Below are 22,625 nucleotides of genomic sequence, written 5' to 3'. Positions count from 1 at the left end.
CGAAATATGATAATGAAGTCATTTTAACTGAAAATATCTTCAAACATCTATGTTCTTATGCCATGCCAAGTACCATAACAGTTTAAAATCGAACACAACACACACAAGTCAAATTATGCATTTTAATAAACATGTTACTACAGGTGGCCTCAGTATATAATAGTATATTAAGTAGTTTTAAAATAAATTGATTTCATATTTTGTTAAGTTGTAATTTAAATGACAAACACAAAGGAGGGGGAGAGTCCAAATCAAAAGTTCAGAGACTAATAAGTGCATTTGTTTTTCCATCTGCATATGCCATGGTAAATGTATCTAGGTACAGTGTGAATTTGAGCACTTTTTTCTAGCAGGTCTATAATTATAAATTAAATCAGGCAACTGTCCTACTTTAATATGGAAACTACATGTTTAGTAACTAAAAGTATATGAAACCTTTCTAGCACTATTTGTATAGCATGTATAGCACTGGTCAATTGCAAGAAGTGATCGAAAACTGCACTCAGCATGGAAGAGATAGGAGTTAACACAACCCTTCAGTAAATGCAAATAGTAACAAGTAAAGGCAAACATTTGAAAGTGCTGTGGTCATCAGCAAAAAAGGCTTCTGACAAGGAAATGATTCATTAAGTTATACTTTAATATGAATCTGAAGCTGGGAAGGTGGGTGCTCTAATTCCCAACACTTCAGTGCTCAATCTAGAAGATTGGTCTTGAATGTCAAAGGTTTTGTGCGATACAGAAAATGCACATTACAAACATCTAAAGGCTAGACTGGTTCATCACAGAAGCCCCAGACTCAGAGGAGTTGCAGCAAAGACTTAATGTGGACTTCTCCCTCTCTGGAGGCTAGTTTGAACACTGGCAGAAATTAGAGCAACCCCTAGGGCTGTTTTTCTGTATCTTTTTACAAAGAAATAATTAGTTATGTTTTCTGCGACTCCATTACTTCCTGTCTTTGCCTCTTCCTTGTTTTTCTTAAAGGCTAATCATATCTATTAGGTCAGCCTTTAATTTTAACCATTATCTTTACCATTTTAGAGTCAACAATTTCATCTCAGTTATTAACTGGCCAGTTTTCTTTCTTTTTTGTTTTGTTTCCTCCTTGATTTACTTGTAAATTCCTTTACTAATCCACTTATTCCCTTTGACTAGATATAACTAATTCTACATTGTTGCAGTCATTATAATTACCTAATAAGTCTTACTGGCTATATATTCTTGCTTGGGTCCATCCCCAGTTTTTCCACTGCCAGCCCTGGTTCTTTTTACAATCATTGCTAGGTGTGCTACAAGTCTGTGAATTGGCCTAAATTTTCAAGCAGATGTGTGCAAAATACTTGCATGCTTTTGCAATGCTACTTTGAAAACTGGATCTGAAATGTAAATTTGGTTCACTCACATTTACTGTCGTATGTACTTCCCCAAAAATGGTTCTATTCTAGAGATTCTAAACTTCAGCCAAATTAAAATTCTCAAGACAGGGCATTAGAAACACAACTACAAAACCTGATTATAATATGATGCTTCCTGTTTCATGTGAGAATCTCCTATTATATGTAACAGTGAAAATGTGCTCCATATACTAACATGGAATACTATAAGTAGTGAAATTTCTTTTTCAAGAATAAACCATGTTCCCGTAATGAGTTAGGTATGATTGTTCTATGAAGTGTTTCCATCCAAAGAGCGACATTAAAAAAAAAATCCATGAAATTTTATAAAGCAGGAAGTTTTGCTATATGTTGCAAAGAAGGACCTTTTCTTTTACAGAACCTAGATATCAAATGCAGAAGTCAGTTTATTCAGGGGAAATTTTGAATTCTGTTAACTAAAAAAGATCACCTCAACATGAACAGATTTTACACAAGTGAATTTAATCATCTTCCAATCAATCACAATAGCCCTCAGCTAAGTGAGAGTTTTGTTTGTTTGCTTTATAACCCTAGTGACAAGCCACTAAGGCCTCCAGATTTATTCTTCAAAAGAGTTATTTTGTCATGTTTCCTGGCTCAGTCTTTACCACTGCTAGCACTGTAATCAAATCTTAAAAAGAAGTCCATGGTAGCTGCTGGGTGCTTGGCACCTTGGAAAATCAGGCCACTGTAAGGATTTACAAGGCTAACATAAGTTAGCCTTGTAAATCCTTACCGTGCCCTGATCTCTCTCTCTCTCTATATAAATATATCTTTGTCACTGTACCCAGTTATGGGTCTTTAGTGCTACCCTGGTGGCACCAAAGGACCATAAAGCTAGCTTACCTGACCACCTGGAAGTTGCCCTGGTGTAAGGGGAATTTTTGGATGGGGCTGAGCTGGCATATTGGTCCTATGCCTCCTCCCCTGCCCCCCACAGCCCAACACCAGGAGCTGTATTTTGGGAAAGGGAGAATGCCACAACATTGCCTATTCCTGGCTTGTAGAACAGACCCTTGAGGCCACAGCAGGCTACTTGCTCTAATATATATATACCAGGCGCTGAAGGGGGCCTTGGCCAGCTCCATGAAGATCCACCCAGCTCAGCCAGACTATTGAAACTACATTACTGTGGACAGTATCAAAAATCAGGACAAAAATAATGGGAGGCAAGGAGCTCATTTTCATAAGCTTTCCTACCCCTGCAGCCTCACAGATTCCCTTGGTGGAGATGGAGAAGTATTTTTTGATCTTCAGCATGAAAGACAGCATCCAGTCTTCTTTGATTCATGTGGCACAGAAAGCAAATGCCTCTGAAGGATCAAAACTTGCTACAATATATATTCATGTTAAAACAAAGGGTATGAAATCATTCCCTCCTTCACTTACCTGTCAAGTCCCAAGCTCAATATTTTGTATTTTCTGTGTATCTGCAGATTCAATCCACAAAATGTGATCAAATCCTGAACCCAACAGTCCTTACTTAGGAAATCCCTCACTGAAGACAACAGACATTTTACCAGAGCGAGGACTTCAGTATTTCATCTATTATGCAGGAACTAATTATTAATTTTAAGTTTACCCCTGCTACAGTTCTATTATTTTTCAAAAGCATTACTGCTCATTCTTTAAGGAACCAGGGAAAGGGGGGAAGAGAAACTGATACAGGATAGATATCAGAATGAGCATTTACTTTGGATCAAAAATAGTATTCCCCACCCCACACAACCAACCTTAAACAAGAAGTGAAACACTCCAATAAGTCTGTTAAAAAAAAACAAACTGCATGGGCATGTATCCGAGATAAAATCTGCATTACAATGATCTGCTTTAGTGATAAAATAGATCAAATTTCATTTTAAAAACATCTTTCGCCTTGTAAAATGTAAAAGTTTACTAAAGAAGTGGCCAGTTCAGGAGAAGGACAATCTTTTCATAACTAGGTTGCTGGTCTGAATCCAACATGGGTCAGTGGTGACAATGTACCACCACAGCTTTAATACTTTCCCCACTCCTACTAGCCAGGCTGAAACACACTGGTACCCTGAGCCTCACCCCCGACTGCCCCATATCTCATTGGTCAGGTATCACCCATTCCTGTCACCCAAAGCTCCCAGGGTCCTGAGGGCTGAACACTGAGCCAACCAAAATGCCAACTGCCACTAAATGAATCAATCAGTGCTGCTCTGCCCCCACCCAATAAATCATTTTATGTCGGCCTCACTGAGGTTCCCCTCCTCCTGGATGACACCAAAATCCATTCTTAAACAGGAAGCAGCCAGCTGTGGAAGATCACCAGTGATGGGCTCTTTGTCTGCCACCATCCCAGAAAAGGTTTCTGTTGGGACAGATTCCTCTTTTGGGGAGGCACAAACACCCATCAAGGAATTCCCACCCCCGTAGCCCCAACCTTCCCAGCATGCCCTAACACTAGCAGTACAAAAGTTAAAGTTAAAAGGTTACATTTGCCTCATTAATTTCTTTAAAATAAAGAAGTGTTAATAAGAAATAAAGTTCAATTACAAATTCAGGCATATTAAGAGGAGACATCTGGTGGCAGCAGAAACTCACACTTCCTCAAATGATGCACTGGTGTTTGTGAAAGCCTTGAAGAGCAAGCTCCTGCACGTATGCATACCATGTCAAGATACAGCAAAAGAGGTTAGCAGAAAAGTCAGTACAAATAGTGAAGCACTTGATTTAAAAAAAATCCCTCGTGGATTCCAACGTAGAAGGCAATTTGGGTTATGGAACAATATTTAAAATTGATACAGTAAATACACTACTAGGACAAACTTGACATTTTTGTAAAAAATTACTGTAAAAAGATACAAATGTTATGCCTAATACCATATACAGCACAAATAAAAAAATGTGGCTACAAAAGCACTGACATGTTTTATAATGATTCTAATATGCTTTCTGACCAATGTATCCAAGTGTAGAGAATAATGAGGAGACTACTATTATATAGAAGGTTAAGCCTCTTTAAAGAAAAAAAAAGAATGACATTGGCCAGCTTGGTTTGCATTTGCACATGAACATACTATATGTTTGTACAGTGCACAGCAAAAGAAATACCCTTATCCAGATTAGGGCCTCTGTTATTGAAATACAAGTTAATAATAAAAGAGTAATGAAGTACTCTACACGATCAAGGAGAAACTCAAATGTGTAATCCCTTTAAGTGAAATGGAGTGTAGTTTTATTCATTTTTCAGATATAGAAAACAATTGTGTTAATATATAAAACCAGGGTGGATAAAAATCAATGATTTAAAAAATAAATAAATAAAACACCAGATTTTTTTGATAAAATGCTTTTTGAAGAAAAAACCTATCTAAAGATAGTTTTAATTAAGATAAATTATAGCTTAAAGATATCTCATCGTGGAATAGGGATTATAAATTCTAATTCTATAGTGTGAGACAATATATTCATGTCCAATAGTTCATGGATTAGGGACCTAATCTTATGTGGTGCCAGGAGCTTCTGTATAGATTATTTAGGTTAATCTTTCTATCTACCCAGTAGGACTCAGTGCAGAAGATACCATCAGAGATGCTTAGTTTAGCAGTTCTCAAACTGTGGATTTGTGTCTCCAGAGATAACATTGTTGTTAACAGCAAAAACGGTTGTTGAAGTTTTTTCGAAGCGTTTTTTTTTTAAAAAAATAATAATAAAATTTCATTTCACTATTTTAGTTAAAAACAATTTTAACAAAAACAAACCTGATTTTAAAAAACTTGAAGGTTTAACTAAATTCAAAAATTCATATGCTCGTTTTGTTAAAATATTATGTTTGTTGTTGAAGAAAAAGATCCAGAATATATAACATTGTTGTTTTAGTTAAATAAAACAGTTTAAATGTCTGTCTGGTGATATTCTCCTCCTAATACAGCATGGCAAGAAAATCCTCCAAATATTAATGATTAACCTGTTGAATTGGAGATAGTTCACCTCCCGATGACTTCATAAATATCTGCTTCAATTACCTTTGGTAAATGAAATGACCAATCATTCATTTTCTGATATAGCTGTAAAACTAATCTGAAAAGTTCTCAAAATAAATCACTTAAAAAATATATAGTCTGCACCTTCTAAAAATGAAACTTACATCTATCTCTGAGTTGTGAAGAATATGTATTAAGGTTATAACAACGAACAAGAATGCACTTTTATGTAGAAATACATGATTAAATCGAGTCTTCCTGACTTGTGATTTAAATCAAATCCACCCTGTGTAAAACTATAATCCAACCCCCAATGCCGGGGATATGAGCCATTATACTAACTGGGAACCATCTCAGCCAGTCATAGTGTTGGAATGCTATACATCTACTGACATATTTCTCACTTATCCAATCCTGCACACTTCAATTGGCTGAGAGTAATCAGATTTGCATAACAAGTGTATAGTTATTTATTAATAACCAGACAGTGTGCAAATCCATGTAATGATTACTTAAATGCCCTGAGCAAAATGGAACACAAGGATTTATATAATCACTGAATGGCTATTTCTTCATATACGTATAACGATTAAGCAAATTCTCCTAGTCCCACTGGTAGCTACATACAGAACATCAACATGCTCACAAGGAGCATGGTACCTACAATTTCTGCCGTCCACCTACCCCATCACACCACAATTTTATTACACATGTTATAATGACCATGATGTATAAAAAATGCAGATTTTCTTCTAGTGTAAAAGTGTGCATCTAGGAAAAGAGTTCAGTCACTACTGAAGTCATCAATTTAATGAGGAAAAATACAAAAACACAAGAAACTCTTAAACTCCTAATTACAGGCCCAAACTGTCTCAACAACTTTTAAATAAGACCACGATTACCATGGGTGGTGTTCTTAAAAATTAGTGGCATGGCATAGCCCTACATTTTTAAAATCCACTGTATCAAACCTAAGAGTAAAAATAAATAGTTTGTACAGAAAGTACAGGCTGGCTGAGCATTTCAAAGGAGCCAAAGGAAGTTTAGTGCCCATCTTCCATTGCATTTCACTAGGAGGTAGGCACCTAAAAATGGAGGCTTCTTGGAAAATTTAAGTCATGGGACAGAAACTCTGTCTTTATAGATTACTTGAAGATAATCAAAACAGCAACAGCTGCCTTCTAACAGTTAAGTCTGCACAGAAGATGGCTGTCTATAAATAAACATGGGCTTTTGGAGTAAGTGTTCACTACCAGAATGATTCAGTTAGCATAAAGAGAGCAACAGCCTGTTTTAGACAAAGATGAGAGAAGGAGATAAAAAGACTAAATTAATTTAAACAAAGAGGTCTACTGATACTGCCCAAGGACTGTATTAAGATCATGTTTGGTAAACAAGAGGCGGGTGGGACCAGAAATTAGACCTAATTGGTGGACAAAATAATGAGGGCATGAGCTATTCCATTTTCACCCTTTTTTGGGGCCCTTTAAAAGATTTTTTGGGGGGTGGGAGGAACACGACTACCAACACTACAACAGCCACTGAAGAGATTTTTCATTATAATGCCCAGAAATTGGCACACTCCTCACTATCACTGCTGCATCAGTGAGGGTCCCAACCTGATACAGGTGAGATCCTGCTCTGTCTTCCCTTCCTTCATGTGCCCCTTTTTGCACAGCCTGTCTCCCAACTCTGGCCCCGGCCCATGCTATCTTAGAATCATAGAATATCAGGGTTGGAAGGGACCTCAGGAGGTCATCTAGTCCAACCCCCTGCTCAAAGCAGGACCAATCCCCAACTAAATCATCCCAGCCAGGCCTTCGTCAAGCCTGACCTTAAAAACCTCTAAGGAAGGAGATTCCACCACCTCCCTAGGGAACCCATTCCAATGCTTCACCACCCTTCTAGTGAAAAAGTTTTTCCTAATTCCAACCTAAACCTCCCCTACTGTAACTTGAGACCATTATGCCCTGTTCTGTCATCTGGTACCACGAGAACAGTCTAGATCCATCCTCTTTGGAACTCCCTTTCAGATAGTTGAAAGCAGCTATCAAATCCCCCCTCATTCTTCTCTTATGCAGACTAAATAATCCCAGTTCCCTCAGCCTCTCCTCATAAATCATGTGCTCCAGCCCCCCCCCCCAATCATTTTTGTTGCCCTCTGCTGGACTCGCAATTTTTCCACATCCTTCTTGTAGTGTGGGGCCCAAAACTGGACAGTGTACTCCAGATGAGGCCTCACCAATGCCAAATAGAGGGGAACGATCACGTCCCTGGATATGCTGGCAATGCTCCTACTTATACAGCCCAAAATGCCATTAGCCTTTTTGGCAACAAGGCCACACTGTTGACTCATATTCAGCTTCTCGTCCACTGTCACCCCAGGTCCTATTCTGCAGAACTGCTGCCTAGCCAGTCGGTCCCTAGTCTGTAGCAGTGCATGGAATTCTTCTGTCCTAAGTGCAGGACTCTGCACTTGTCCTTGTTGAACCTCATCAGATTTCTTTTAGCCCAAGCCTCTAATTTGTCTAGGTCCTTCTGTATCCTATCCCTACCTTCCAGCATATCTACCACTCCTCCCAGTTTACTGTCATCTGCAAACTTGCTGAGGGTGCAATCTACAGCATCCTCCAGATCATTAATGAAGATACTGAACAAAACCGGCCCCAGGACTGACCCTTGGGGCACTCCGCTCGATACTGGCTGCCAACTAGACATGGAGCTATTGACCACTACCCGTTGAGCCTGATGATCTAGCCAGCTTTCTATCCACCTTATAGTCCATTCATCCAGCCCGTATTTCTTTATCTTGCTGGCAAGAATACTGTGGGAGACAGTATCAAAAGCTCTGCTAAAGTCAAGGAATAACAGTCTACTGCTTTCCCCTCATCCACAGAGCCAGTTATCATCTTCCACCTATCCTCTCTCTCTCAGCTTTTCACCTGATCCTGAAATTAACTGCATTGCACCATCATGGCGAGATGAGACAGCCTATCCAGTTCTGCTCAGCCAGAGAAGGACCAGTAAAGGCAAGCGACCTGACCAGACCAACCAAATGATGTCTCTGCCCATGGCGGCAAGTCAGGATCCAGAGCAATAGCCATTGTGGCCAACCAACGGTCCGAAAGCATCTGTCCATGAGTCATGACTGATTAATTTTCTAGTGTGTTTGCCATGGAACTAAGCAGGCTGAAGTCTTTGTGTGCCTAAGTGTTTAATAGTGGACAACAGCTGGCACCTTTAACTCTTTGGGCCCACACTAGCAGTGTTCTGTTAATTTAGATGGAAGATAAGTCTGGATGATCTTATGCCAGGAATCTATGCTATCCATTTAGAGAACCTTGCCTCCATGATGGCTCTGCAACTAGTGTTTCTAGTCAGCAGCACAAGACCATGTGAACTGACTAGCAGGGTCTCCCTTGAGCCCTGGCAGTCTCTATGGCCACCCCCACTGGAAAGCTGGGGAGCAATACAAGAGACATTCTAGTGGTCAGAATTATATTCTTTACATCTAATTTCCATGAACCAGAAGAGAGATGAAGTGCTTCATCCCAGTCTCCACCCACATCTGCCCAGTCTTTGCCATCTCCTCTGTGCATAACCTCTATAGGGTTGCCAGGTGTCCGTTTTTCCGATCGGAACACCCAATCAAAAAGAGACCCTGGTGGCTCCGGTCAGCACTGCTGACAGGGCCATTAAAAGTCCTGTCAGCAGCACAATAGGGCTAAGGCAGGCTTCCTGCCTGCTATGGCTCAGCGTGGCTCCTGGAAGCAGCGGCATGTCCCCACTTCAGCTCCTATGTGTAGGGGCAGCCAGGGAGCTCCTAACACTGCACCTGCTCCAAGTGCCAGCTTCGCAGCTCCCATTGCCCTGGAACTGCGGCCAATGGGAGCTGTGGGGGTGGTGCCTGCGGACGGGGCAGCGCACAGAACCACCTGGCCGTGCCTCTGCATAGGAGCCGGAGGGGGAACATGCCACTGCTTCTGGGAGCTGCTTGAGGTAAGTGCCGCCCGGAGCCTGCACCCCTGACACCCTCTTGTGCCCCAACCCCTTGCCCCAGCCCTGATCCACCTCCCAGCCTCCGAACGCCTGGGTCCCAGCCCTGAGCACCCTCCTATACCCTAAAGCCCTCATCCCCAGCCCCACCACAGAGTCTGTACCCCCAGCTGGAGCCCTCCCCACACACTACAACCCCCTACCCCAGCCCTGATCCCCCTTCCACCCTCTGAACCCCTCAGCCCCAGCCTGGAGCTCCCCCCTGCACCTCAAACCCCTCATCCACAGCCCCACCTCAGAGCCTGCACCTCTAGCTGGAGCCCTCACCACCCCTACATTCCAACTCCCTACCCCAGCCCAGAGCCCCCTCCTGCACCACAATGGCAAATTAGCACAAAGGGGGAGATCCTACCTGGAGAGGACCCTATGTGTAGTGCTAGGGGGCATAAGCCTGGAGCCATTTGTCCAAGAGATTAAACCTCTGTGCTATTCTTTACAGTCACACAATTCAACCTCACTTCTACAAGAAAACGTGAGTGAAATTAAAATAGATTTTTCCTTAAAAGCAGCCAAAAGGATGTAATAAGCCCTTCCAAGACTTATACTTTAAAGTTAGTCTGCAATTCTTCAGAGTAAGAAAACTACTGAAGTTCAATTCAGATGTGACATTTTTGGCGCAAGATCGTCTATTTTATCTATTTTCTAACAACAGATTTCTTCCTGGAACAGATTCACTTTTTACGTATCACTGTTACCACTTTAAGAAGGACTCTTTAAGAGAGTGACTTCAGCAATACAATGAGAAAGGTTTGTTACAGACAGTGTGTCCAAAGGCTCTGATATCCAGCTGCAATACTGCTAATAGCACACTAATCAAGTTATCAGCAATCTGGAGAATGACAACACAATTTTTACTCAGCTGTACTGTGTGTCCATGATAATAAAACTAGTTTCTCATTAACTACTGCTTTTCTCATTTCCACCCAATGAAAATCACAGACCATTCATTTGCTATACTGGGCACTAACAACAACATATTAAAGTTATCTTTATATTCCCAGATTATTCCATGCATTCTTAACTTTATGAGGCCTGTATTGTTTAAGTTTTGTCCTGCCTTGTGATATCTACAAGCTCAATTCATAGATCACTGAACCAAGCCGCTGAAATCAATCGTTAACAGAGGTAGATAGATGAAACGGAAAAATTCTGGATACAGGTTTACAATTCAGCATATTGATACAGGTTTCAGAGTAGCAGCTGTGTTAGTCTGTATTCACAAAAAGAAAAGGAGTACTTGTGGCACCTTAGATGAAGTGAGCTGCAGCTCACGAAAGCTCATGCTCAAATAAATTGGTTAGTCTCTAAGGTGCCACAAGTACTCCTTTTCGTATTGATACAGTTGCTATGCGAAATGGCTTAATAGGCAAAAGAAAAATTATCACTGGTAAGAAAACAGAAATTCCAGTCATTGTAAAGTGAAATTTGAATTCATTGACAAAGACAGTAGTAAACCTCATTCTACATCGCTTTAAAGTGTAAAGCAGGACTAATCTTCATCTATTTTTATACATAAGGTTGTGAAGCTCAGCTCTAATAATACATCACATATAAGGTTTCTAATGACTACACCACTTTTTAAGCCTCCTGCCCCCCAACACTGTTACAGGTCCTACTTGATTAAAATGAAGAATTAAAACACAATGATGTGTAGAATTGGTCATGTCTCCATCCAGAAGTGGAGGAGAAGCTGCTGTGGGATGGGGAGAACAGAGCTGAGAAGTGTGGCCCAGAAAGCAAGCAGAGCCCAGTCTGGCACAGGGGCAGTGCTAAGATTCCTGACACTCCATGAACACAGACAACAGCAAGACAAGTAGTCAACTTTTTATTTCTGGTTTCAAGACATCTGCTGTGCAGCTCTTGCCAAGATTGCACCTACAGAGATCTTATCATAAATTAAAGATACCCTTCCTTGATGGCATCCCCAGTGATACCACCCACCCTCCAGCACAGATGACCCTAGTAGAATAGGGAGTTGAAACCAGCATCCCCTATCCTTGTGGGGTCACAGCCAAACCAACTAAAACCAAATACTCTTACACCCAAATGCTGTCCCCAGATACTTATTTACTTTAGTTGGAGTTGATAAGGAGACTGTGACCTCCAGAACAGAAATTTGGCTCTCCAAATCTTAGTATTTTAACTGGCATTTTAAACAAAACATATTTTTAATAATTATCCTACATTCTTTATGTGCATATAGTTTCTAATGAAGACAGCTGGGGACTTATACATAAATAACTACATATTAGTACACATGCTCTCCACCTTTATATTGAAGCTACTGAAGAAGCAAATGATCATAAGCTCGTTCACTAAAGGGCCAAATTCTGAAGGCAAAAAAGGCATCCTTTGGGGGAAGTGTGCAGCCAGTAGATCCACTGAGAAATTAATGTCTCATCCCATCCTGGATGAGCGAAGGGCCCTGAGGCTGTAGTAGTGGCTGTGGTGTGATCCAGAGGTTTAGCGCGGGAGGGGAATGGATGCCTTCCCAGAAACTATGGAAAACCCACACAACGCCTGTTCATCTGAGCTTTCTGAAACAGTCATGACTGGGTTCAAATGTATTAAGATACTGTACTCTGCAACAGTTTCTTTATCGCGGGGCAAGCAGCTGGTCACTTCTAAGGGAAAGCTTTCAGAATGCTAACTGCTGGCCACTAACATGTAAGTTATTAAGAGAATTCTTCTTTTCTTGACTTGTGGTGTCAAACTAAAAGTTGTATTTTTTTTCCTCAGATAATATTGCACAAAGATCTCAAAAGACAAGCACAAAAGGATTTTTTACTACATTGATAAAATATCACCAGTGCCAGGATTTCATGAAGCAGATATTCCTTTAGGAGTAACAATATTCTGAACTAGCCATTCATTGAAATATATTTACATTACATGCTTCATTACACCATCTTTCCAGTGGTCCATCAAAATTATGCCTGTAAAATCCCACAGTCAAGATCCCCTCCTGCAATACAAAGGAAAACAAAGAGGCACAGAGTGGCAGATAAGACCCCAAAATCAAGGAAAATGGGCTAAAGTAGCAGTGTCAGCTAAAATTCATCAGCCTCCTTCCCCTCAGAGACCTGCTAAAGTCCCTCCACAAGACCACTACACAGGTAGGGCATCACAGATTAAGGAGAGGCATGTCAGGCCAGAGTGTGGGGGAAGCCAAAGCAACAGTCATTTTCACATGACAAACTCCTTGACTAAGCAGCAGAAATACCACCAGAAATGGTGCCACCAGCATCAACGAAGTTAAAATACCACTTGCAAAATTAATCTTGATACTGTGTCTTGTAACCTACTAAGGGGTGAGGGACCTGCACTGCAAAGGGAAACAAGAAAGGGGCAAAGAGCAGCATGGAGGGACTGGCACACTTCACAGACTGCTAGGACCTGCTGTGTTGGAAGCAGCATTCCTTGCAGATTTGCAGGTTGCATAGTTTCAAGGCAATATCCCTATCCTCTTCAGGGAGGATGCCTTAGCACAGTCAGGTCATGGTCTATGAATAGTGCTCCTAGGCTGGGTGGATAAAAATCAATGATTTAAAAAAAAATTTTTTTAAATGGATATTTTTAATTTAAATCTGATTTTTTTGATAAAATGCTTTTTGAGGAAAAAACCTAACGATAGCTTTAAGTACATTATAGCTCAAAGATCTCTCATCATAGACTAGGGATGATAAATTTTATAGTATTAGACGATATATTCATGTAACGTTTAAGAAAAGTTTTGTGAATGAGTTCCAATAGTTCATGGATTAGGGATCCAATCTTATGCGGTTCCTGGGGCTTCTGTACAGATTATTTATGTTAATCTTTCTATCTACTCAATGGGATTCAGTGCTCAGTTTAGAATAGGGTTTCCCAAACTTGGTTCGTGGCTTGTTCAGGGGAAGCCCCTGGCAGGCTGCAAGACGCTTTGTTTACCTGAGTGTCCACAGGTACAGCTGCTCGTCACTCCCAGTGGCTCCGGTTTGCCGTTCCCAGCCAATGGGAGCTGCGGGAAGCTATGGCCAGGCCCACGCTGCTTCCCGCTCCCACTGGCCAGGAACAGCGAACCACAGCCACTGGGAGCTGCGAGCGGCTGTACCTGCGGACGCTCAGGAAAACAAAGCGTCTCGCGGCCCACCAGGGGCTTACCCTGAACAAGCCGCGAACCAAGTTTGGAACCCCTGGTCTTGGAGATACCATCAGAGATGCTTAGTTTTGCAGTTTTCAAACTGTGGATTTGTGTCTCCAGAGATAACATGCTTGTTAACAGCAAAAATGTTTTAAAATAAATAAATAAATATAGAGAGGTGAGAAATAACAGACCTCAACCCTATTGTCCCTCTGCAAATTTGTGTACACAGAGTCAATCCCTTACCTCTCTTTGGGTGTCTGGCTGGTGAGTCTTGCCCACATGCTCAGGGTTTAGCTGATCGCCATATTTGGGGTCCGGAAGGAATTTTCCCCCAGGGCAGATTGGCAGAGGCCCTGGGGGTTTTTCACCTTCCTCTGTAGCATGGGGCAAGGGTCACTTGCTGGAGGATTCTCTGCACCTCAAAGTCTTTAAACCACAATCTGAGGACTTCAATAGCTCAGACATAAGTTAGGGGTTTGTTACAGGAGTGGGTGGGTGCGTTGTGCAGGAGGTCTGACTAGATGATCATAATGGTCCCTTCTGACCTTAAAGTCTACGATTCTAAGTGCAAAGTTTCAAAAAGTTCAATAAACAGAAGATTGTTGGGGGCGGAATAGATCTGGACAAGGAGAAGAAGTCTGGAGATAAATGTGAGAAGGAAGGGACAGGCGGTAGAAACAAAAGTGAAACTATTTGAGCAGCATATACCAGAAGTTTTGAGGTCTTTCTGATTTGAGATCTACCATACCATTCTCTCACTAGAAGGGAAAACCTATAATGGCAGCAGGCTGTAAAAGAGACCCAGTTTGGGAATATTTTAATGAAGTTACCTGTGGGTAAAACAGGCATGCGTGCAAAATGCAAACAGTGCAACAAAGAAATGCAAGGCCTGGTAGGCTGAATGAAACAACATCATTGGAAGTGTCCCTTCTCAGGAGGAAGCTGCACTGAAGATGATGAAAGGAACATGACTGAACATGCAGGATCTTCAGCTTGGTAAACTTTTCTATTTCATACTTCTTTCTTACGGACTGCCTGTCTTCCTTCTGGACTATTCTTGAATTCTCATGTTTGAGCAAAAAATATAGTTGTTACTCTATGATACTAGCATTTTAGATGCAGTTGTGATAAAAAATAAATAGCTGAAATAGGCAGATCTTCCTTTTACAATTTCACTTTTAAAGTAAAAAGAAAAGGAGTACTTGTGGCACCTTAGAGACTAACCAATTTATTTGAGCATGAGCTTTCGTGAGCTACAGCTCACTTCATCAGATGTGAAGTGAGCTGTAGCTCACGAAAGCTCATGCTCAAATAAATTGGTTAGTCTCTAAGGTGCCACAAGTACTCCTTTTCTTTTTGCAAATACAGACTAACACGGCTGTTCCTCTGAAACTTTTAAAGTAGTACTGAGTTTCAGTGAATGCAATGAGTAATACTAAGTGGTCATGTTGGTTGTGAGCCCTCCAATTTGGAGAAGTGAAGGTAATTTGGGGACATCAGTTCTAACAGATTTTAGCAAATAAAATTATCAGGAGTGAGTGAGTGCAGCACAGGCGACAATGCTGATAACACCCCACCCTTTGGGTAACCTGGTTGACGACTACAGTACAGCTGTTACCAGATCAATCATGCTTGCGTGGCACAAGGTTTAAATATGTTTGACATCAAGACAATACAGTTAATTGATTTCAAGAGAATTAATTATTTAAATGGCTTGCTCTTTCATGATTTTGAGTAAATGGCGGTTGGAGTCCCTCTTGAAAGCATGAATTTACTTCTAAAATATTAAGTTTATGACAACAAAAATTGTGGTCTAGCAGCATTAAGCAAAACAATCAAAGAGACAAAAGTAAAGACCAATATGTTATTTTAAAATGCAACTGATGATCCACAATAAAACCCAGATCAGTGGTTCTCAAACTTTTTTTTTTCTGCAGACCACTTGAAAATTGCTGAGGACCACTTAATGAGCTTTCCAAATGTTTGTATCATTAGCTAACTATTGTAAAGCGCATTGGATAAAAGCGCTATCTAACAAACACATAATAGTAATAAATAATAATAATAAACTTTTTTTTGTTCTACAAATAAAAGCACACAACTCATATTTTCATATCAGTAGTTTTACCTTTCTAACGCAATGGATGTGCCCTCTCTCCCCGGCCACAGCAGCCTCCAAGCTGGGGCTGGGAAGAAGGGCCGTCTCTCCCCGGCAGCCGCAGCCCTGGAGCTAGGGAAAGTCACCTCTTTCTCTGGCTGCCACAGCCCTGTACATCCCAAATTCTCCCCACCCCCTCTTCTCACCCTACTGCCCCCTCCCACCTACCCCCTATTCCCCTGAAGGCCACCACCTCACCTTACACGTGCAACTTCTCCAGGGTCCAGGCACCTAATTAGTGGAGCCACGCCTGCCCTTCATTCTCTCACGTGCGGCCGTCCAGATGCGCACCTTAGAGGGAACTATCCACGGACCACCTGAATGGAACTTGCAGACCACTGGTGGTCCATGGACCACTGTTTGAGAACCTCTGACCTAGATGATTTAGAATATTTCATGCTTATAAGCACACTGAAAGTCATGTACAGAAGAATTTAGAGTGTTTTAACAAGTACTATTTTTCTTACCAAAAAGAAATTGGCAGACATTTGTAACACTTAATTTTTTATATATCTGCTGTGTGTGTGAATTCTGGCCACAACTCTGCAAACACTTAAATACATGCTTAACTTTAAGCACATCAGTAGTCCTTTTGATTTCAGGCACTTTGATTAGTGGTTAATTCATTTTATATACAGGTAGGGTAAACATGTACTTTAAAAAAAAATGGGAGCAAAGTACATCCTTTTAAATTTGGCTTGTGAATAGTGTTTTTAAGGAACTTGTGACTGGATTATACTTCTAGACTACTTAACAGAGCCAGGCAAATAATTTAAAAAAATATTCACCACGTATCATTTCTGTCAAATAATTTTTTTAACAAACATTATTCAACCAATTCTGTGGGAAACTAGACATTTGTGTCAATGGGTAGTAATGGCACAATTAACTTTTCTTTCCTAAAACAAAGGTGTTCTACTTCAGTAATACCCATATTGCACAATTCCTCTGACCTGATAATCAGAGCTACAGAAGAATCTACAATTTACCAACAGAGAACTAAAAGAAAATAATGTAACTGCTCATAAATGTAAGCTATTATTCTGTATAGTGTTGCATTCATATAGGATATATGATCAATACTGGTCTCCTCTTCCAGTCACCAATAAATAAAATTAATAAATAAGATTGGTGTATTGTGATAATCCCTCCCTTCGCCACCATCAGCTTGGAGATTTACATTGGTAGCTACTGTTTATAGGAGCTGTATCCCTAATTCTTCAATACTTTAATGGAAGAATAGGCAGAAAACATTTTCCCTTAATCAACCAAAAATCATCCTATTGACAAAAGTATTATTTAAAAATAATATAAAGCTGGTTTCTGATTAATTTTTAAGCAGGAAATAATATCCAACTACCAGGAATCTTAGAAGCAAGCACCCATTGCTTTGATATAATGAAGTGATAATGTCATTAACACTGGAAATTGTGACCAGAAAATTTTTCTGAAAGATTAACATTTATCTATTTATTAAAAATAAAGAAAAATACATGTATTAGAAAGTAACACACAATATCAATATAACATTTGACAAAGAAATAACATCTGAGTCAGACAAGTACAAAGAAACCTGTTTGTTTAAATGTTAAAGAAAACAAAGGCTCAGTGTTTATTTTTATCAAACTTTTTTACAATTTCTTTAACAAAATTTGCTTTGTCATTCCCTCAACAGCCCAGGATTTAATTATAACTTTTCACCTTGGGCTATCAATTTTCCCTAAGATGGTAATCAATTTCCAGGAAATGCCTTACTACCTCATGTTGCGCATATTTTATGCATGTAAGTTTACTCACATGAGAAGTCGCTTCAGTAGAGTTACTCGTATGTATGTTTGCAGGATCAAGCCATTACATCCCATTATTTATTTCATTATCACAATATTTTAAAATAAAAATCTCATGTTTACAATTATTTTAATTGGCACAATATTATCTGTAATATTTTCAGTAAAATTTGCGCAATTATAACTAAGCAGTATCTACAAGAAACATTTTCTACCATCTAAAGTTGGCTATGGGACCACAGCTTCTAATTTTCCCCAGGAGTGCTCAGCCCCAGGTCCCACCCCCACTCCACCCCATCCCCCCCAATCTCGCCACCTCCTCCTGCCCCCACTCCACCCCTTCCCCCAACCCTCACCCTGCCTCTTCCTGCACCTGCTTCGCCTCTTCCCTGCCTCTTTCTGCCCCCTCCCCTGAGCATGCCCCATCCCAACTCCTCCTTCCCTGTGCTTCCTGCATGCCGCAGAACAGCTGATCTGCGGTAGGCATTGGGAGGGAGGGGGAGGAATTGATTGGCAGGGCCACCAGTGGTCAGGAGAGAGGGTGTGGGAGGGGAGCTTGGCTGCCTTTTTCCCTGTGGGTGCTCCAGCCCTGCAACACTCAGCAACATAGACTACCGTAAAAGCTAAAACCTGTCCTCCATTCCCTATAAGGACTTTTCATAGAATACTGAATCATGTTCAAGGTCTTAGCCTTTATGTTCAACTGCTCCATGGCCTGCGCCCAGGATATCTAAAAGATCAATTTAAGCTCCAGGATGCATACCAGAGGTGCTGGAACAGGGGGAGCCAAGGGGCCATGGCCCCATCATTATTAAAAGTGGGAGGGCTATGCCCCCCACTTTTTACCGGCCATAAGGGTGAGCGACAGGGGGCGAAGAGGAGTGAGCGGTGGGTGGAGCCTCGAGGGAAGAGGCTGCATGGGTGCTCGGGGAGAAGGGGCAACACTGAGACTTGGAAAGATGGTTTAGTTGCCTGTGGCTCCCTTCGCTTTTAGGGACCTTCTGTTGCCCCAGTACGTAACATGGTCAACAACTACGCTCCACTGAGACAATTAAACTCATATTAAGGGTAAAGCTCATCTGTGCAGGAGACAAAGCTTTCTTGGGGGCCAGCCCAAGACTTTGAAATTAACTCCCCCAAGAAATAAGAACCATAATAAACCTTCCATTTCAAGTGCAAGGCACATTTCTTTGGCCTTACCTTCTCTGACAAATACATAGCATGTGTGAATATTTAAATAAATGTATTTAAATAAATTCCAAAACAAAACACTCTACTACACACTTTTGCCCCTGGGGAGAGCATGAGAGAACAAACACATGACAGATGTTAGTCACATTGCTTAATGCACCACTGGAAGGCACTTAGATACGAGGGCAGGGGTGGGCAAACTTTTTGGCCCGAAGGCCGCAACTAGGTGGGGAAATTGTATGCAGGGCCATGAATGTAGGGCTGGGGCGGGGTTGGGGTGCTGGAGGGAGTGTGGTGTGTGGGAGAGGGTGCAGTGTGCAGGAGAGGGTGTGGTGTGCAGAAAGGGGCTCAGGTGAAGGGGTTGAGGTGCAGGAGGGGTGTGGGGTGTACCAGGGGGCTCAGGGAATGGGGTCGGGGTGCAGGAGGGGTTCAGGCTTCGGCCCGGCGCTGCTTACCTGGAGCGGCTCCAGGGTGGCAGCAGGGCTAAGGTTGGCTCCCTGCCTGCCCTGGCCCTCTGCCACGCCGCTCCCGGAAGCAGCTGGCACCACATCCCTGCAGCCCCTGGGGGAGGGAGGGCAGAAGGCTCCGCACGCCACCCTCGCCTGCGGGTACCTCCCCTGAAGCTCCCATTGGCCGCGGTTCCCCATTCCCAGCCAATGGGAGCTGCGGGGGGCAGTGCCTGCAAGCGAGGGCAGCAGGCAGAGTCTTCTGCTCCCAACTGCCCCCCAGAGGCCGCAGGGACATGGTGCCGGCCACTTCCAGCAGCAGTGTGGGGGATCTGTGGCAACACAGGGGTGGCAGTCCCATGGGCCGAATCCGGCCCACGGGCTGTAGTTTACCCACCCCTATACTAGGGTGATGGACCATGGTACAAGAACCTGCATACTTTAAAAGTCTCAGGTTTCCAGACACTATACTTAAATATTGCTTCTATTTCATTCTTTTTACCCTCTTCTTCCACTTTCCAAACTAATAATGTTCTTTGCATGATTGTGTGTGTAATTTTAAAAAAAGCTATAATCATGATGCTGCTGTTCTTTGCTTGACTACATATATAAGGTCTAGTCTATATTTAAAATTTAGATTGACAGAGCAATGTTGATCAGGGGTGTGAAAAAATTTACATTCCTGAGTGCCACAGTTAAGCTAACCTAACCTCCGGTGTAGATGAAGCTGGGTTGAATTGAAGAATTCTTCCATCAATTTAGCTACTGCTTCCTGAAAAACTGGATTACCTGCATTGACCAAAAAACCCCTTCCGTCTATGTAAAAAGCATCTACACTATGATGCTACAGCAGCATAGCAGTCGCTTTGCAGTTATGCCACTGTAGTGCCCGGACCATATACATGGCCTAAGAATGTGTGCAATTAAAGAAAAAAATCTATTACCATGATATTTTTAAAAACTAAAGAATATTGGATCAAACTTTGCTCCTAGATTTACACTAGAGGGCAGAATTTGGCCCATTCCTACTACAAGCACTGCAAAATGTAGTGTCATAAGTTATGACACCATGTCAGAGCTGGCCATGCCTCAGCCATGCTCCGAGTCCTGGCACATCAAGAGCTAACATGGATGTTGACCCCTTTTCTGCCCCAGGGTTATGCTATTCAGAGTTTCTCCAGGTGCACGCTACTGGTGCCATCTTACGGCTGTTGTTTTCCACAGGGCATAGGTGCTGGAACTGGGGGGTCCCGGAGGTGCTGCCTCTCCCCATGGCTTGAAGTAGTTTCCATTATACACAGGGTTTACAGTTTGGTTCAATGGCTCTCAGCACTCCCACTGTACAAGTTGTTCCAGCACCCCACCGCAGGGCTGGTACAACAGGATGCCATCGCTAATAGATCGGGGACGTTCCTGATTGCGGCTGCCTACGGGGGCCAGGGGCTCTGAAACAATTTGTACGGGTGGGGGTGCTGATGCCGAGAACCACTGAACCGAACTGTAAACCCTGGATATAATGGACACCACTTCAAGCTGGGGGTGTGTGTCAGGACGCCTAGTTCCAGCACCTATGACAGGGGCTGCACCCCTGGCTACCCAATGTGCCATTACTACACGTAGAGCCAATAACAATAGGAGGATGCCGTCTCCTACGGCTCCTGACCCTTTAGGGAGGAAATTTCTGCCTTACCCTCCCCCCCCCTTACCAGCAACCCCCAGAGGCGGTAGGTTTCGTTTCCTCGCAGCGCACCCCACGCCAGCTCCGAGCGCATCTGCCACCTTCAGCGGGGGAGGGGCGGCCGGGCGGACCCTCCTTGCAGCCGGCGGCGGCGCCCCAGTCCCTGCGCTGCGCGCCCCGGAGCCCCGCTGGAGCGGGAGGCAGATGCGCGCGAGGGGGGAGGCTCTTACCAGGAAGCCGGGCTGGTCCCCCGGCGCAGGCGGCTGGGGCTCGCATCCGCTGGACGGCGGCGGCGGGCGGGGGCTGCGAGGGGCAGGCGCGTTGCAGCGGGACGCGATGCGAGGGGCCGAGCCTGAGGCGGGCGCTCCCCGCGGCCAGCTCCCGGTGTAGGGGGATGCCCTGCCCGGCCACCTGCGTCCCGCCCCCTCCGGGCGCGCCAGCGAGCTGAGCGCGCAGGCAGGGCGTCCCCTCCCCCGCAGCAGCAGCAGCAGCAGGGCCGGGCCGCCCCACGCCCAAGGCGGTGCGGGGCACAGGCGCCCCCAGCCCCTGCTGCAGAGGAGAGCCGGTTCGGCGGCTACGGACGCGAGCCCGCCGCAGTGAGCCGAGCCGCGGCCCCAGGCACGGGGAGGAGGAGCTGTGCAGCCCGCCCTACCACTCAGGAAGCAGCATGGCAGGAACAGCCTCCCCCTCCCCGCTGCCGGTCCGGCTGCAGGGAGCGAGCGTGGAAACGCCGCCTGGGAGACACGGGGCACCGTCCTCCCCCCTGGAGCCAGCGCCAGAGCTGGACCCCGGCGGGGGAGCCGCCCTCAAAGCACAGGGCAGGGCTGGAGGCGATGCCCGCAGGGGACAGGTCTGGGGCAAGGCAAAGCCCCCGCCTCGCACCGAGTTCCCATCTTGTCCCCTGGCCGCCTCCTACCAGATCTTGTGTGGACCGTCCTGGCAAGGGCCTGATGAGCCTGCAGACTCTTGCACTGTGAATAACTGCGCCCAGGCAGGACGGGTTCAGTGGAGGGACTCGCCTGATCAGAACGATGCAGGTTTGCAAGTATTTGCAGGATCACGGCCCACGTCAGGCTGGTGGGGGGCGCTGGGCCCTCAATGGTGTGTCTCATCTGTTCCATTCACCTCCTCTGGGTTCAGTGTGCTAATTCAGTTAACCAAAGACTTAATAAAATGTATTTATGGACTGGTAGGTTATGTGTTTTGTCTGCAAAATGTAAAAAAAAAATATTTTTTTTAAAGGACACTGTATGAACTAAAGAAATAACATTTTGAGAAATGTGTTAGGAGAAAAGGCAACACACAGGAGGCAGTTAAATGAAAATAAACATACCACTATATGCAAAAAGAAAAGGAGTACCTGTGGCACCTTAGAGACTAACCAATTTATTTAAGCATAAGCTTTGGTGAGCTACAGCTCATTTCATCGGAGCATCCGATGAAGTGAGCTGTAGCTCACCAAAGCTTATGCTCAAATAAATTGGTTAGTCTCTAAGGTGCCACAAGTACTCCTTTTCTTTTTGCGAATACAGACTAACACAGCTGCTACTCTGAAACATACCACTATATGAATCCGGCAAGCAAGAAGTTTAGCTTCAGAAGAATGAGAAAGGAAGGGATTTTATTCTCTCTCTGGTAATAAATTATAAGCACCCAGATTAGACAGGTTGGATAGCTGATAAAGTGCAGGTGTCCTGTGCCTAGCATAATTTTTTCTCTTGACTCTTCTTGTTTATACTCTTGGCACATACTTCTTAATGTGCAGCAGCAGTCAGAAAAGCTAACAATATTAGGAACCAGTAGGAAAGGGATAGA

At 43.4% G+C, this 22,625-nt stretch overlaps 1 protein-coding gene across 6 annotated transcripts in view; it reads right to left on the bottom strand.

Moving 5' to 3' along the window:
* STAMBPL1 (STAM binding protein like 1) overlaps positions 1 to 21,855 on the bottom strand; it is a 41,560-nt gene extending 19,705 nt beyond the window's left edge. The window contains exons 1-2 of one of the 6 annotated variants that reach the window (XM_048857172.2): positions 21,041 to 21,429; positions 15,907 to 16,083 (exon numbers count right to left, since the gene is read on the bottom strand). Coding sequence is in view for 2 of the 6 variants with exons in the window: in XM_048857170.2 (XP_048713127.2) it covers positions 20,839 to 20,904 (66 nt within the window). In the remaining 4 variants the exon portion in view is untranslated. Of the gene's footprint in view, positions 1 to 15,906; positions 16,084 to 20,838; positions 20,992 to 21,040; positions 21,430 to 21,726 lie in introns of those variants that run through there. The other 5 variants (XR_007357540.2, XM_048857173.2, XM_048857171.2 and 2 more) reach the window with 5 other exon arrangements.
* Positions 21,856 to 22,625: the final 770 nt, after the last annotated feature.

Source organism: Caretta caretta, chromosome 7 (assembly GCF_965140235.1).
Source record: "Caretta caretta isolate rCarCar2 chromosome 7, rCarCar1.hap1, whole genome shotgun sequence".
Taxonomy (NCBI): Eukaryota; Metazoa; Chordata; order Testudines; family Cheloniidae; genus Caretta; species Caretta caretta.
Note: the sequence above shows the minus strand (reverse complement) of the source record. Positions and strands in the feature narration are given on the sequence as shown.